Source organism: Rattus norvegicus, chromosome 16, assembly GCF_021556685.1.
Source record: "Rattus norvegicus strain SHRSP/BbbUtx chromosome 16, alternate assembly SHRSP_T2T, whole genome shotgun sequence".
NCBI classification, from domain to species: domain Eukaryota; kingdom Metazoa; phylum Chordata; class Mammalia; order Rodentia; family Muridae; genus Rattus; species Rattus norvegicus.
Window position 1 is genome coordinate 74195791 of NC_141549.1, and position 16429 is coordinate 74212219.

Here is a 16429-nt window from a genome sequence, read left to right on the forward strand (position 1 = left end):
CACTGCATCCTCCTCCATCTCTCTCTGTACTGCATCCCTCCTCCATCTCTCTGCACTGCATCCTCCTCCATCTCTCTCTGCACTGCATCCCTCCTCCATCTCTCTGCACTGCATCCCTCCTCCATCTCTTCTCTGCACTGCATCCCTCCTCCATCTCTCTCTGCACTGCATCCCTCCTCCATCTCTCTCTGCACTGCATCCCTCCTCCATCTCTCTGCACTGCATCCCTCCTCCATCTCTCTGCAGTGTATCTTTCCATGGTTCTCTTACTTCTTCCTCTCCTTCTCTTCTTTATCCTCATCACTTGAGCCCACTATTTGCAGTAAATTTATTTGTCCTCTACCTACAATGGGCTCCACCAACTCATTTCTACTCTTCCATTTTTTTCTGTCTCCCAGGCTGCTACCTGCTCTCATTCCCATAGTGACAATCCTGGTTTAGAACTGCATGGCACTGCTGTTCTAGATTCCTGCTCTTTGCTTTTGCCCCTTTGCCTCTGATCTAGATAAATATCCTCTCTTTCCCACAGCGAGCAAAATGATCTCCTTTTAATAAAATTGGAATCTGAACAGTTCACACTGATGTTTAAGAACGCGCAAACCATACTGACTAGAGGAAGCATTCTGTAAACATTTTCAGTGAGTCCAGCAGAAACACAGTGCATCTCCCTGATAGACAGCAGCTTCATGAATGGGGGTAAACATAAAACAAAACAAAACAAACAAAACCCTCTTAGTGAAAGGTTACAGTTAGTTTTCAGTGGGAACAAACTCTCCACTCTCCTTTTAAGGTCAGTGTTCCTAGGATTCTGATCACATGGTTCCTGCTTTTTAGACCCCGCCTTCCTTAGAGCTACGTCATCATCCTGGGATTCTGATCACATGGTTCCTGCTGTTTAGACCCCGCCTTCCTTCGAGCTACGTCATCATCCTTCTCTGCTAATGCAGTGGCTGATCTGGAGCTCTGGGTGCGGCTTTCAGTGAGCCAGCGTGGTCTTGGTTCTCACACTTAAAAAGGTGACTGGCGCCTTTCAAACCATCATACTCCCCTTTTGCGTTCTGAATTGTGCTCCCCTTCATCCATCATACGGTATAAGCCAACACATAGGATCCCCAGATTATCCAGTGAGCCACAGAACAGCTGTCCAAAGGTTTTTTTCGGCTGGGAAAAGAAACAGAATAGCAGGCGTTTGCTAAGAACTGTAATCAAACGGTTGTAAGAACTCACTCCAGTTTCGTCTGCTGGCTCTTTCTTTGCTGCAGACACTTAGAAGGCCTGGCAGCCACTCATCCGCTTGTGGTGGCAATGTAAGGTGGGCGGTTGTAGAAGTTTACGATTGGTTTGGAGCCCTTATCCCTTTAGCATCCTGGTTTTCTCCAGAGCCTCTGGTGGGTGTAGTGTGACGCATGCTCGCACATTCTTTTACTGTTGATGGTTTGGCCACCATTGAGAATTATTAATAAGCAGCAGGTTCAGAGATTCAGTTTTAGGGGTAAACTTCAGAGAATCTTAAGCACCCCGGCTCTAAAGCTATGGCCAGCAAGGTCACAGATCAAAGGCAGTGGCAAAATATCTTAGATACCGCCAGCCAGACAAACAGCTGCTCGGTTCTGTGGTTCCTTAGAGAAAGGTCAAGATCTCTGAGGACAGAAATACAGGACAATTGGAAGTGCAGGAGTACAGGAGGTGCCTGTAGCAGCTTCCGGGGTCTATCCCTCACTCACTAGCCATCTGAGGGTGAGGATCCCAGAACCACAGGAATGCAGATGGCGTTTGCATCTGGAATTCACATGCACAGGACACACAGTGGTCCTGCCCGGTTCGGCATTGTGTGTTCAGCTGCGTACAGCACAGAGGTCTAAAGAGCACACTTCTTTCAAGGGGGCTCTGCTGATACCCAGTGAATCTACAGAAGATGCCTCCTTGTCCAGCTGTGTCCTGACTGTAACACTGGACAGCTGGATGCAGTGTCAATCAAAACTAAAACAAAAGGCACGATTCTGAGGAGCAGGTCGCTTGGGATAAGGCTACACTTTACTCTGGTTCCTGAATGAAGAGATGACCCACCGGAAGTTGCCCAACATGTTATCTCGTTATAGTCCACATTTACCAGCTCCCCAGGCTAAGAAAGCAAGAGCATATTCTATTGAACCGGTGGCATTCTTAGACCCAGCCACAGAATTCTGCCTGATTCCAGTTAGCCTGACCAGAATACTTTAACATTTCAGATACTGAAGTGATAGTTAGAACCTGAACCACACTCCTTAGTTGGACCCCTGCTGTGCTGCATGGTAAAGTCACAGACATGTGAAGTCCTCCGGTGAGCCTCAGGGCTGCTTTTGTTTTGTTTTTGTTTGTTAAATGAAATTAGTTACTTAACTTGGGCTATCCCTGGACAGATTAAACACACAAGACTAAAATAGATGCAGAGAAGATCTAGGACTTCTAGATCCTAGAAGGCAGAGGTCAAGGGACATGTGACAACAGTCTTACTGCTGCATTGTCTCATGACAAGGTGAAAGGCCAAGAGATGTCCCAGATGGGAGAGAAGGAAGGAGGCCAAGCTCACCTTCTATTGAAAACCCACTCCTGCTAGTAACATCTAATCCATTATGGTCCCTCAACTAATCATCTTTTAATGGGCTCACCCTTCAACGCAGTTGCATGAGTTTCCAAGATGGGATCTATAGGACACATTCAGACAAAGTGTTGGGCCCCTCGGGTGTAGCTTGCACCCTCAGCTGCAGGGCGGAGAGAGCAATTGCTTTCCCTACCTCTTGAGACCGTCTCAGAGAATGCACAGCCGAGGAAAACGCACTGTGCAGGCTCTCTGAAGTCATAGTACCGCGTTGTATTAAATACTTACTGATCATTATTTCTGGGTTGTATGTCATCTGCAAACCCAAGCAACCTGTTTTCAGAAGCCCAGAGAGTTAAGGAAGTCAGAGAATACATTATACTAAGGGTAGACTCACCTTAATGTCTGATAGAATGGTTTCGTCTAAAGAGAGGAGTCCCAGCTTACACCGCGTCCTCCCGGACAAGAAGGTGGCACCGCCCTCATTTCCTTCATACAGCTTCTCCTTAACCAAACAGTGCTCCGTCTGAGAGTTTATACCTCCGGTCACTAGCATCTGAAGCAATTCCAGGACATGGTAGTTGTAGAAAGCCTGGAGAGCAAGGGCAAGCCATGTGTGAAATTACAAGGGCCAACATAGGACCTGTATGGGTGTTGGGACATGGAGATTTAGTGAGGGTCACCATTTGAAATGGTCCGGATGGGGTCAAACCCTGTTTTCATTGTCACTATCACGGTCGACTGCAAGTTGGCTGTTTGGGTAGGGAGGTGGGTTGGTCAGTGCAGGGAGAACTAAACAGTGGGGCGGGTCTTGCTCCTATGGAGTAGACACTGAAAAATGAGTCTGCCATCCCAGAGTCCTCTCCCTCCGTAAGCCATCAGCCGCAATGCCCTGCAGATCATGGATGTACAGTTGTGAGATGTATACATAACTAATGAAACAGCCTTTTCCCGAGGTTTGCACAGACGTTGTCATCGATCATTCTTGAGGTCTTTTGGATGTGGATCTCCTGATATTCCTCTGAGTAACAGTAAATAATAGCACTGCACATCGCCGTTACTCACGAGCGCATGGGGTTCCCTCAGTTCTCTTCAGCACTAGAGCAGTTACGGATGTAAGATAAGTGGACGTGTAGAATCTTCGGTGTCTTAGTCACTGTTGTATTGCTGTGAAGAGGCACCATGATCAAGCCAATCGAAGAAAGCACTTCATCATGGGCCAGCTTGCAGTTTCAGAGGCTAGTCCGTGATCACCATGGGTGGGGAGCATGGTGGCTCACAGGCAAACATGGTGCTAGAGAAGGAGCTGAGAGTTCTACACCCTGACCCATAGGCAGGTAGCGAGCTGTAGGGCCCAACCCTAGTGACGCACTTCCCTCAGCACGGCTACACCTAAAATCCTTTTAATCTTTTCAAACAGTGCTACTCCTTGACTGTTGGGAGCGATGCCCTTGAAACCCTCCATTATCCTGGGACGGCCATTCTTACTCAAACCAGACATTTTTTTCATCCATGAATCCATAAGAGGAACTGGGGACAAGTTTTTAGAATGCCAAAGAAGCTTGAGTCTAAAGAGCCTGAGACTCTGGTGTGTCTCCATGAACTGCCTTCTCCAGAATCCCTGCCACAATCTTTCTTACGTAGCGGGTTTCTCAGGGTGGCTGAAGGTGGGTTCTCTAAGAGTTTTATTTATTGCTTATGTTTTTAGGTCGACAGAACAAAGGAATGGGTTTCAGAATGGCATCTGTGTATGTACAGGTCTTTACATTTGCTCCCCCGTCCCTTCTGTCCGACCTCTCTCCCTGTACATCTTCCATTACCCAGCTGGCTCCGTTTATCCCCCAATTAGTCCTTACTCTCCTGTTACGTATTCTATTGCTCTGTACAGTTCCCAAAGCCCTTGAATATCACTCTCCCCACTCGTGATAGTTTCCTGACCTAAACACGCGTGCGCACGCGCGCGCGCGTGCGCGCGCACACACACACACACACACACATAGATGAAACTTTAGATTTTGCATATGGCATTTTTCTTTCTGTGTTTGCCTTATTCCACTTAACATATACAGGTGCACACATTGTCCTGTAAAAGTCATTACTCCATCTTTCTTTATGGCTGCAGAAACAAATTCCATTGTGCTTCTGTGCCACGCTCTATCCACGTGTGCGCTGATGAGTATTTGCCTGGTTGTGTTTCTCAACTGTTGTGAACAGCACAGCTAGAAAAACGGATGTGTAAGTGCTTCTGTAGTATGTTGGCTTGGAGCCCTTTGGATATATGCCTAGGAGTTAGATCACATAATAGGTTTTTTTTCTTAATTTTACTTTATAATGCCATTTTTAGAAGAAAGTCAGTTTTTAGAAAAATGCATACCCCCCTTTTTAGAATGCTAATTCTAACTGTATATAAGTTCCTTAAGTTGTAGAGTCATTGAGTCTGAAAATTGGTGTGTGATCTTTGTGTGTGTGTGTGTGTGTGTGTGTGTGTGTGTGTGTGTGTGTGTGTGTTTCAAGACATGGTTTCTCTGTGTAGCCCTAGCCATCCTGGAACTCATTCTATAGACCAGACTGACCTTGAACTCACAGCGATCCACCTGCCTCAGCCACAAGATCTTACATGGTTGTTGTGTGCTTCTCATTCCAAAGCCTCTGGCGGAGGCTAGCTAATAAGTTTGGGGCAGGAGATTCTGCACCCAGCAGTTGTGTTATCTGGCACGTTCTAAGATAATAAAGCTGTCTGAATGTTTTTCTTCCATGGAGCATACGTGGGCAGAGACAGAGAGAAGCTGGGAACTTGATGGCGACTGGGCAAAGCTAAGCTGGGAGGAACTGGGAGCGCCACTGCGGCTCCTGGGAAAGGCAGTAGCTGGCCATTGGCAGAACTAGCCAGGAGGAGCAAAAGAGGGAGCAGGGAGAGAGAGGTCAGAGCGCAAGCAGCAGCTCTAGGGTCATAGCTCCTGGGCAAGCCAGGAGAGTGGTTGGTGGCAGCCATTCTCAGAGAGCTCAGCCATCCTCAGAGGAACAAGAGGAAGCCTGAAGGAACCAGAGCGTAGGCCGCAGTCAGAAGCATGTTTTGTTTTGTTTTTTAAAAAATTACATGCAACAGAAGTGTACTATTATATTTCAAGACACAGATTAATCCCAACTCAGTAGCAGGAGGCACTTTCAATACCCCACATTCTACCACAGAAATCTGTGGTAGTTGTATGAACAGCAAATAGAATCATTAGAACTAAATTATACCATCTATCAAGTGGTTCTAACGGTGACAGAGTAATGTACCCAAGCACAAAGAACACACAATAGACCCAGTACTCCACGAAGTTCCTCTAAAACAGACCACATACTAGGACACAAAGCAAAGCTCAACAAGTACATAAAAACCTGAAATAATTCCATGTATCCCATGCGACCACAACACAATAAACATCCACAGCAAGCAAACCTCCAGTAACTACACAAATTCATGGAGATTAAAAGCTCATTACTCGGGGTTGGGGATTTAGCTCAGTGGTAGAGCGCTTGCCTAGGAAGCGCAAGGCCCTGGGTTCGGTCCCCAGCTCTGAAAAAAAGAACCAAAAAAAAAAAAAAAAAAAAGCTCATTACTCAGTGATGAAGAGTAGACAACAAAAGAAGAAACTGAGAAATTAAAAATTATTGGTAAATGAACCACCAAAGCTGTCCAACTGAAACTTATGATAAGCAATCGTTACCATCCTGTAACTCTAGCTGCAGGGGAACTGGTGCCCTCTTCTGGTCTCTGTGGGTACCCACACTCACATGCACATACCCCTTTCCCCACACCTACACGTGTTTACAAAAAAAAAAAAAATTCACGTATTTTGGGCTGGAGATCTGGTTTAGCTATTAGGAGTACGTACTCCAGTCACACATCATTAAGATGTAATAGCTGAAACAGAAGGTACCAGATGAGTGTCTAGTGGTTCGGGACCCATGCTAGCCTCCTTGGCATAAGGATGACTCTACACTGATGCCTATAGCCTTATCCATTTAACCAAGATGCACTTTTAAGTTGAACATGTTGTACTAAGGGACCTCAAGGGTTAGCTGTTGGCCAGTGTTGCTTTTCACCTCATGTGACAAACACTTCTGAGGAACTCACTTTTGTGGCCTTGTCTCTTTCCTGAAGACCCCACCACAGACTTTGGAATACTTCTGAGGCTTTATATAGCATATTTCCCATATCTCTACCTCAAGGATGATGTCAATCTCTTCTGCTGACTAAAACCCATTGGTACAATAAACTGTGCAAGACCAAGTTCACATGGGGAGTGACTGGAAGCATCACTGAGTCGAGGTACCAATGTCTAGTTCCAGACTATATAAAAAGCCTGTATATAAGTGGCTTATATTATATACTCCACAAAATTTCTAGTCCAACACTCTTCTGTCTACCGTGCTAGCCATGGTTCCAATATATCCCTTGAAAAGCATGTGTGGACATTTAATTCAGTGCAGTGCTGTTAGGTGGTGGGACATTAGTTATGGGACATCCTTCTCAATCAAAAGCCCATTCTTATGGATGATGACAGAATGACCCATTTATGGATGTTCCACTCATGACTAATGGGGACGAATCTGCAGCCTAAGAGTTTCTGATGAGAGCAGAGAGCTACAACTAATCTACAATGTTTCCTTGCGGCAGGTCAAGTTCATCAACAGTTACTGTTGGCCTCCTATGCTGGTTTAATTGTTAAAAAGTTGATTGACACATTGGTGAGATCCAGCTACACAATGCTAGCAAGAGTTAGTGCAGAAAAAGAACCTGACTTGATTCTCTTCAATGCAAATATGTCTGGCTTGGCCAGGGGTTAATGTTGCTTACCCTTCAGGAACTTGACAGCCTGTCCCTGAGTTCAGTGTTCTAGTACCAAGGTATCTGTCTGATAGCTCAGAGGGGTTTTTGTGATGTTCCCTGTGGCTAAGGGGAGCAGAGCCATGTAATTCTCTCAGTACTAAATAACACTGAGGGCATGGAGAGACTGTGCATGTCCAGCCACACTTTACTGTATGTGTAAACTGCCTTGGGGCAACCACGCAGTTCAGGGGCAATGCCTTCTCTGTATGGAACTGCAGAAAGCAGAGTCTTTATCAATCTTTCCTCAGAGCCTTGTGCATTTAAGATCTGCATTTTGATGTGTGGTCTTTTTGTAACCTTGTCTTGAAAAGTCCCAGAGGGAACAGTCTGAGGCAGTGGCTTGTACGGTCTCTTTTCAGGGGTTTCTAATGTCATTCCCAAATGGCTGCACACTGACTCTCTGGGTCCTAGGCAACTACTCAGATGCCCTGAGTACTCTCTTACCTCATACCTGTCTGGAACATTCGTCTCCAAGGCTCAGAGTGGTGTCAATCCTCCTCTAGATTATGATGTCTGTTCAGAACCCCCTTCCCTGGTCATAACTGACACCCCTTCCTTACACTTCATATTTCCTATCTCCCCTGGCCTTTGCCCTGCTTTACATTCTTTCGATGTCACTAGTTACCCATGTTTAAATCAGTCACTGCTATACCCATGCACAGTGACCAGCACAGTATAGGTGTTCAGTTGCTCTTTCAGAGTGGACTCTACTTATGGGAATCCTGTAATGGATGCCAGGCATCTGCTCACTGCCAAATAACTACTGAGCCATCACCAAGAGCTTAAAATGGATCCCGAGAGAGGGGCAATGCATGAGATTTGGCTTAGACCTGAACAAACCTCGCATTCCTACCTGTCAGGAGCCATCATAGGACAAGCTAGTAACTAGCAGGTGATCTTCCTGAAATGACTTCGCGTTAGATTATATTTATGACGAAGCTCCCACAGGCAAAGCCCAGGAGTAAATCATTTTAGGAAAGATTCCTCCTGATATTAATATTATTTTCCTGTTATTATTAAACACATATAACAACCACTAGGTATTAGCCCACCTCTTTTGAGCAGATCTCTGCAGATCTACGAAGATGCACTGTCTTATAGTTATGCTATATAGACAAATAGATCATTTCTTAATTCTTAATGATGATCCTGTAAATATTCCTAAAATTGTATCAGTATTTATTAAGCTCTTTTATAGTGGGGCTGCTATTAAGTCCTTTCTTTCTTTCTTGTAGGTGCTATGACAGAAGATAAAATATCGACTGGGTTTATCTACACAAAACTTCACTAATTACTTAGTTATGGTTCTTAATTTTCAATGAACCTGTGGAGCTGTGACAGGTGGTGGATGTTTAGCCAGATTAAATACTCCTAATGGATATGTACATAAATATTCTCTTGTAAACGTCTATTTCAATTTATGATTTGATTTTATGTGTGAACTTGTGATGAACTTTTTAACATGTGATCATGTATTTTGAAAGACATATAAGTGGTGAGGTCAAAGAGAAGAGTCAGAGGAACTGGGCTGAGGAGAATTGTCTAGACAGAACTGAACTCAAGAACTTACAAGTATAGGCTTAGCATTGGGAGAAGAGGCATTGAGAGTAAGAGCATTATTGTGACATCAGAGCAGGAAGAGAGCAAGATCAGAAGGAGAATGCAGAGTGGAATAACTTAGAGACTATAGGTAACATAAGAGAGCAGTGTGCAGAATGCAGAGGGAAAGAGGAAAAAAGAAGCTGGAGAGAGCAGAGACAGCTGGCAGGTTTTTCCTTACCATGGGACAGAACAGGTCATTTCTTAATAACAAGGTGGCTTAGTCTTATTAAAAGGAACAAGCTTTCTTCTTACAAACTTGGGTTTAATTAATTTAGCATTAAAAGGGTAGAAGCTTTTTCTTTCTCTATGCAATAAAGACTGGAGCTCAGCTTTTATCCAGAATGAGTGAGTTCTTTCTGCACTGGTACTTGGTCTTTTGCTCCAAATGCATATGTAAGTATGGATGTGTGTGTGCAGGTATGTAATTGTGTGAGAATGTGTGTGTGTGTGTGTGTGTGTGTGTGTAAGTATGCAATTATGAGACTGTATGCAAGCCGAGCCCAACTCTTTTGAATTGCACATGTGTGAACCTGTACATGAAGTTATATGAGTTTATGCATATTTGCTTATGTAAAAGCTTTTCCTTCCGTGAGTGTTATTCTCCTCTCCTGGTTCAACAGAAGTTTATTGCTCCAAAGAGAAGAGTGAGAGAAAAAAATTCCCTTGACCCACTTAGGATCTTTCAGCTTTTTCCCTTTTTCTTAGATAACTTTCATAGGAAACAATTTCCTGGACACTCTTCCTAGTTGCCTCCAGGTCAAGATATAGAGCTCTCAACACCTTCCCTAGCTCATGCTTCCCACCATAATGATAATGGATGGAACCACTGAACCAGTAAGCCAGCCCCAATTAAATGTTGTCCTTTATAATAGAGTTGCCTTGGTCATGTCTCTTCATAGCAATGGAAACCCTGACTGAGGCAGTTCCCAACCCCCAGACATCTGGGGACCGTTTCACACCAGGATTGTAATTTTAAAACTGCGAAGGTGTGAAAATCTGAAATAATGCCTGTAGGGCTATCTTCAGGGAATCTTTAAAGGGGTTAGAACGGTGAGCGGTGACCTCTCCATGAGGGACTTGCTCCCGGGGGCTCCCTGGCTCATCTGCACCTACCGTGGCCAGGAGAGAATCCAAGAAGGTGCCCGAAAAGACAGTACCCGTAGAGAAGGCAGTGCTGAGGTGCAAGCTTGTTCCTTTGATCGCTTCGTCCAGTCCATCCATCTGCTCAATAAAGTGGATGTTGGAGGGATTCTCTGCAAGACAACAAGATTGAAAGGCAGGGCCAGTGCACCTGGCAGATGAGAGATCTCTGCCTGCATTCCTACGTTCAGTCCTCTGTGGCAGACCAAAGCTCTGAAGGAGAGAGCGCCCCATGGACTTTTCTTCCTTTCACCCCAAAGAAGTCAGTAAACTGCTTGTCTGACTAAGAGCTGTTTGAGCCAAGAGTTTTCATTTAAAAGGCCATGGGGCTGAAAAGACAGCTCAGCAATTAAGAGCACCGGCTGTTCTTCCAGAGGTCCTGGGTTTATTTCCCAGCATCCACCTGGTGGATCACAACGGTCTGGAACTCCACTTCCAGGAAATCCACACTCTCCTTTTGGCCTCTGTGAGCCTCAGGCATGTGCCCGATACACAGACATGCAGACAAAACACCCACACACATAAATTAAAATAATAATAAAAATTAAAACAATGAGAAGCCCGGCATAGTAGTTTAATCTTTATAGTCCTAGTGCTGGAAATAAAAGGCAAGTGAACTCCTGGACCTCTCTGTCCAGCCACATTAGCTCATTTGGTGAGTTCTAGGCCAATGAGAGATCTCATAAAAAAAAAAAAAAAAGCAAAGCAGGGTGCAGAGAGAAGTCTTAGAGGATACGATGACTTCCTGCCAAGCTTGATGACCCAAGTTTGGTCCCTGAGACCCAAGTGGTAAAAGGAGAATTCCAACTGTTCCCTGCTGTCCTCTAACCTATACATATACACACACCATATGACTTTGTCTTAACTCTGCTGGGTCACTTAAACCAGTGGCCTCAAATTCTTCCACATTCTTCCTTAGGTCTGCACATGTTATACCAAAGCCAGACCTGACCCTTTCCAGCGAAGAAGAGCTCGGACTGAGCAGTCAGCAGGTGACTTGCTAGCTAACGTGATGGCGGCTGTCTGCTTCCAGGTCTTTGGCTGTGGTCACACCTCATCTCCTGCCTGCCTCTCAATTATACACTCAATGCACTGCATGTTAGAAGTTAGAGATGGTTAAAATGGAAGGTATACAGTAAACTTGAAGTCATCTAAGCTTCTAGGTGATTGCAAGTTGACTGACAGATACTTAGAACAGGCTTCCATGGGTAGAACAGGCTTCAGCTGGGTAGAAGCACAATGGGGCATCCAAACTGCCCCCAAAAGGTTTCTGGGGCCCATTCTGGTTCCTTACTCTCCTAACTGTGGGTCTAGAAAGCACTTGAGACATCAGCTATGCACCATCATGGTTTCGCCCTTTAATATTCCGCTTGAAACCCAACTTACTCAGTTCAGTGAGAATGGGGATCTGCTGGTATCTTTGCTTCCCTTCATATTTAGAAAAAGTAGGTGATGTATTTACTTCTACAGACAAAAAGGAGACAAGAAGCACAAATAAACAGCTCATAAAACTTAGTCAGATGTATGATAACTCCATAGGACCCAATGCTTTATCTCAGCAAAGTTACTTGCTGGTCCAGATCCCAAATTCAATTCCATATTAAGAAAAAAATATAATTGCCCCTTGACATTTACAAAGATTGGAGTCCCTGTAAATACCAATCTTTGGATGTTCAAGCTCCCTTTTCAGAAAATACCATGGTTATTTGCATATCACCAAAGCACATTCTCCCAAGGACCTCATGCTACCTCAGATGGCCTCTAATACCTAACGCAGTGTAAACAGCGATAATATGGAGGCTTAGAGAACAGCAGGGTAAGATTTGTGAATGTTTAGATGTTTAATATAGATGCATGTTCCCTTGAATAGCTTCTGTCTCTGGTTGGGTTAAATCAATGGATGCAGAACAGGAGATTGACTGCATGACTATATTTGGTCTCTTCTTCTTCTTCTTCTGAAAAGAGGGATGGTGTGTGTGTGTGTGTGTGTGTGTGTGTGTGTGTGTGTGAGAGAGAGAGAGAGAGAGAGAGAGAGAGAGAGAGAGAGAGAGAGAGAGGCCAAGCAGTAAGGTGTTAGTGTTTGAGTGATCTCTCAGCCATTCGGAGCCTCATGTCACTTTAATATTCTTACAGAATTTTTAGGGAAGGGATGAGTTGCCGTTGCTGTTCTGTGAGCACTCTGGAGACCCTACAACAGGTTTCTGCTCCTAAAGTTATCTGCCAGTCAAGATCCTCTTGGGGGTGTTGCTTGTGTCTCCCCCACTCTGAGAGCCTGCCTCTACCTGGAATGCCTTGGCATTCTGTAAGCAATGGTCTCTGATGGAAAAACTCACCATCGGAGTCCTGCAGCACAAGAAATTCAATTCTCATGTATGCCTTCATGATTCAGCTCACTGCCTAGGTCTGTCAACCTTTCCCCCTGCAGTGTGGCAGATGGTAATCAGAGCTTCACTGGAAACCCTTCAAGCTTCCCATGGGTCTGTCCAGGAGGCCTGGTGCTCTTAGAGATCCTGTGGAGAGTCCTCACTTCCGTCCACCTACCCCAACATCCTGGGGTGAATGACTACGGGGCAGTTAGTGTTGGCTTCCTATGTGAGTTTAGCAGACTGTCACGGTGTGGAAGATCTCATGGCTCTCCCAAAGGCTCCCAGACCATTGGAGGGTGTGTTTTTTGAGCACTGTGTAGTCAAATGCTGATTTCTATGCTGATTTCTATACCCGGAGATCTGGCTGCAGTCGGCCTTTGCTGTTGTCTTTATTACAAAGCATCATCTCCCGACTGAGTGTTTGTGAAACACTGATCTCCACCAACCTCAGATTGGTGAAATAAAGAGCTGAACAGCCTCTAGCTGAGGAGGAGAGCAAAAGGTGGGACTTCCACGACCACAGAGAGGGAGCGGGTCTCAGGGAGTGGGGACCAGGGGAGTGACCAATAGAAGACAAGTGTGGAGGAGGTGCCTAAGCGGACTAACACGACAAATAATGGGTAAGATATGGCTGGGAAGTAGGCCAGGTCGGTATTGTTGGGTCAGAAGAGCTGATATCTGCCCAGCTATAGAGTACCCGAAGCTTTTAATGACTATAAAGGCCTCCACATCGTTATTCAGAGCATAGAAAAGCCCCTACTTTCACACCAGACATGAGGGTCAAATTTCCTCAGTCTCAGTACCACTGACCTTTATCTGGTGGGGCTGCCTGTGCACTGTGTGCCCTTAACAGCTAAACTCGGATAGCATCTCTCCAGTTATGACAAACAGAGCTGTCACCACTGACATAAATACAGAGAAGCGTGTCCACTATTCCACTGGTGTATTATGGGCCAGCCTCTAGCTCCTGGCAGAGAGCCTAACACCCCACAGGAAATCAGCATCTTTTTGCTGAATTAGTAAAAGATGGAAAATCACTAGCTATGACAAACAAACAAACAAACAAACAAACAACAAACAAAAACATTCGGTTGAGCATGGTGAGCACACCTCTAACTTCAGCACTCAGGAGGCAGAGGCAGGTGGACCTCTGTGAGTTCAAGGCCAGCCTGGTCTGCAGAGTGAGACAGAGTGTCTCAAAAAAATTAGCCAGGACAGAGTGAGACAGTGTCTCAAAAAAAATTAGAATTTTTTAAAAATATTTCTAACTTATAAAGGAAGTTAAGGGTTTTTTTTTTCTTTTTTCTTTTTTCTTTTTTTAGGAGCAGGGGACTGAACCCAGGACCTTGCGCTTGCTAGGCAAGCACTCTACCACTGAGCTAAATCCCCAACCCCGAAGTTAAGGTTTTAAAACAATGACTGAATAATGTCTATAAGAATCAATGATTATTGGTTAATATCTCTTAATGTCATAATATGGTAGAAGCTATGCGTTCCAATATTGCCAAAATTTTATCCAGTGACGAACAAAATTATTTTCCAATCATAGCAAAAAACAATGCCTCTTACATTTCAGTGGTTTTTTTTTTCTATTATAAAATAAGAAACCAGTGTATGTGGATTCCACTTAAGGAGGGATATAGGTTTTTATTTTCCTAAGAATTCCAGGGGAAATAACGGTTATTACTAAAACTATAACTGGTTATTAGTATTGTCAGAGTCAGAGAATCTGAGACAGCTGTTCCCAGCCTCCTTCCTCCTCACGACTCAAGTGTTGGTGGAAGGTGAGTTGCCTTTCCTTACTGCCCCCTCCCAGGCTCTTCCTCTCTGGAGTTGTTCTGACCTTTCTTTGAAGACCCTGACATAGGGCAGCTGATCCGCAGGGCCTGGATGTTGAGGGTGGCCATGATGGTCTCAGTGTCCACCAGAAGCTGGCTGCTCAGTGCCTTGTAAGGGGTGGCTAAGATAACACACATAGAACACTGCTCTACATTGACTGCATGCAGATCTCCAGTATAGAGCGCAGATCCCTATGGAGAGAATTTCATGTAGTGAAGGGATTGTCAAAAGACCATCATGGTTCGTGGTGCTGGGCCATTCTGGGTGGTGCAGCTTTTTGCTAAAGTCTCTTCTGGCTTGACTAAAATGTAGTTATCAGTTATCTGATACTGTGTTGATCAACAGTTACTTACACATCATAGTCCAGGGGAGAAGGAAGTCAAGGTAGGAACTCATGCAAGGCAGGAATCCAGAGGCAGGAACTGAAGCGGAGGCCATTGAGGAGTGCTTCTTGACAGGTTACTCCTCAAAGGTTGCTTGGCCTGCTATCTTACAGTGCCCAGGGCCACCAGTCCAGAGGAGGGACTATCCAAAGTGGCCTTCCCACATCAATCACCAATCATGAAAATATACCACAGGCTTTTTTTCTGGTGGGGGCATTTTCTCATTTAAGGTTCCCTCTTCCCAAATGATTGATTGCAGCTTGTGTCAAGCTGACAAAAACTAGCCAGCACAACTGACCCCTTGTCAGCTCGACACACAGACACATTGCTTATTGATTCATACCGTTCCTTTCTTGTTCACCCTCCAAAATTCATATATCGCAATATAAAACATGAATGATTTTTAAAAGTCGCCCAGTCTTTAAAAATTCAGTCCCTTTAAAACATCCCTAGTCCCTGTCCATACTCGAAACCTCTGCAAAATATCCAAAATCTCTTATCCATGAGTCCTATATAATAAAATGTAAATACTCTCTTACTCCAAGAAGAATCAGAACATAGAATCAAGTCAAATCGAAACGAAGCCCAATCCTGTATAATTCAGACTTCTGGAATGATCACACAGGCTCCAAGGGGCTTGGGACAGAACACAGGACTCTCAGAGAAAGAACTCGAAGAGCTTGAAGGAGCTCGAGACCCCATATGAACAACAGTGCCAAGCAACCAGAGCTTCCAGGGACTAAGCCATTACCCAAAGACTATACATGGACTGACCCTGGACTCTGACCTCATAGGTAGCAATGAATAGCCTAGTAAGAGCACCAGTGGAAGGGGAAGCCCTGGGTCCTGCTAAGACTGAACCCCCAGTGAACTAGATTGTTGGGGGGAGGGCGGCAATGGGGGGAGGAGGGGGAGGGGAATACCCATCAACAAGGGGAGGGGGAGGGATTAGGGGGATGATTGCCCAGAAACGGGGAAAGGGAATAACACTCGAAATGTAAATAAGAAATACTCAAGTTGGGGCTGGGGATTTAGCTCAGTGGTAGAGCGCTTACCTAGGAAGCGCAAGGCCCTGGGTTCGATCCCCAGCTCCGAAAAAAAAGAACCAAAAAAAAAAAAAAAAAAGAAATACTCAAGTTAATAAAAACAAAAAACAGAAACAGAAAACACAGGACTCGCCTCATGGGTTCAGGCCAGCTCCACTCTAATGCTGCTCCTGTACCTGGTGGTTGTCCTAGGGAATGGAATTTCCCATCTAGGAATGTCCTGCTGCAACTGGGTTGTACTCTCACCAATAGCCCTTCTGAGGCTCTCTTCAGGGACTCTAACATGCTATATGGTGCTAAGACTCAGCTTCTCTCTATGATTCCTTCAATCCCAAGACTGAGGCTGCATCTTCACCTCTACTGGCCTCTCACGACGACAGTCTCCACAACCCCTTCCAAACCGGTGCTATGAAAGAGAATCTTACACCTTGCCAAGTTCAAATGCCTGCATAAGGTGTAGCCTTGGCCTGCTCAGAACCACAGCTTCTATGTGCTGAGCCCAAGGAGATGATCCCACACTCACGACCCTCAACGATGCTGGTCCCTTCGGAATCACCACCTGTTTCTCAGCTCCAGTGCACCAGGATCAGCTGACC

At 45.1% G+C, this 16429-nt stretch overlaps 2 protein-coding genes across 1 annotated transcript in view; one reads left to right on the plus strand and one right to left on the minus strand.

The window, feature by feature from the left end:
* Positions 1-16429, plus strand: part of Erich1 (glutamate-rich 1) — a gene marked incomplete at its 5' end in the record, with an annotated part of 52793804 nt that overhangs the window by 43325231 nt on the left and 9452144 nt on the right.
* The window catches only part of Kcnu1 (potassium calcium-activated channel subfamily U member 1), an 87475-nt gene that overhangs the window by 2668 nt on the left and 68378 nt on the right, over positions 1-16429 (minus strand). Inside the window, exons 22-26 of the mRNA XM_087589531.1 lie at positions 14409-14595; positions 11586-11663; positions 10173-10312; positions 2976-3170; positions 1045-1161 (exon numbers count right to left, since the gene is read on the minus strand). Of these exons, the coding sequence (XP_087445657.1) occupies positions 1045-1161; positions 2976-3170; positions 10173-10312; positions 11586-11663; positions 14409-14595 (717 nt within the window). The remainder of the gene's footprint in view (positions 1-1044; positions 1162-2975; positions 3171-10172; positions 10313-11585; positions 11664-14408; positions 14596-16429) is intronic.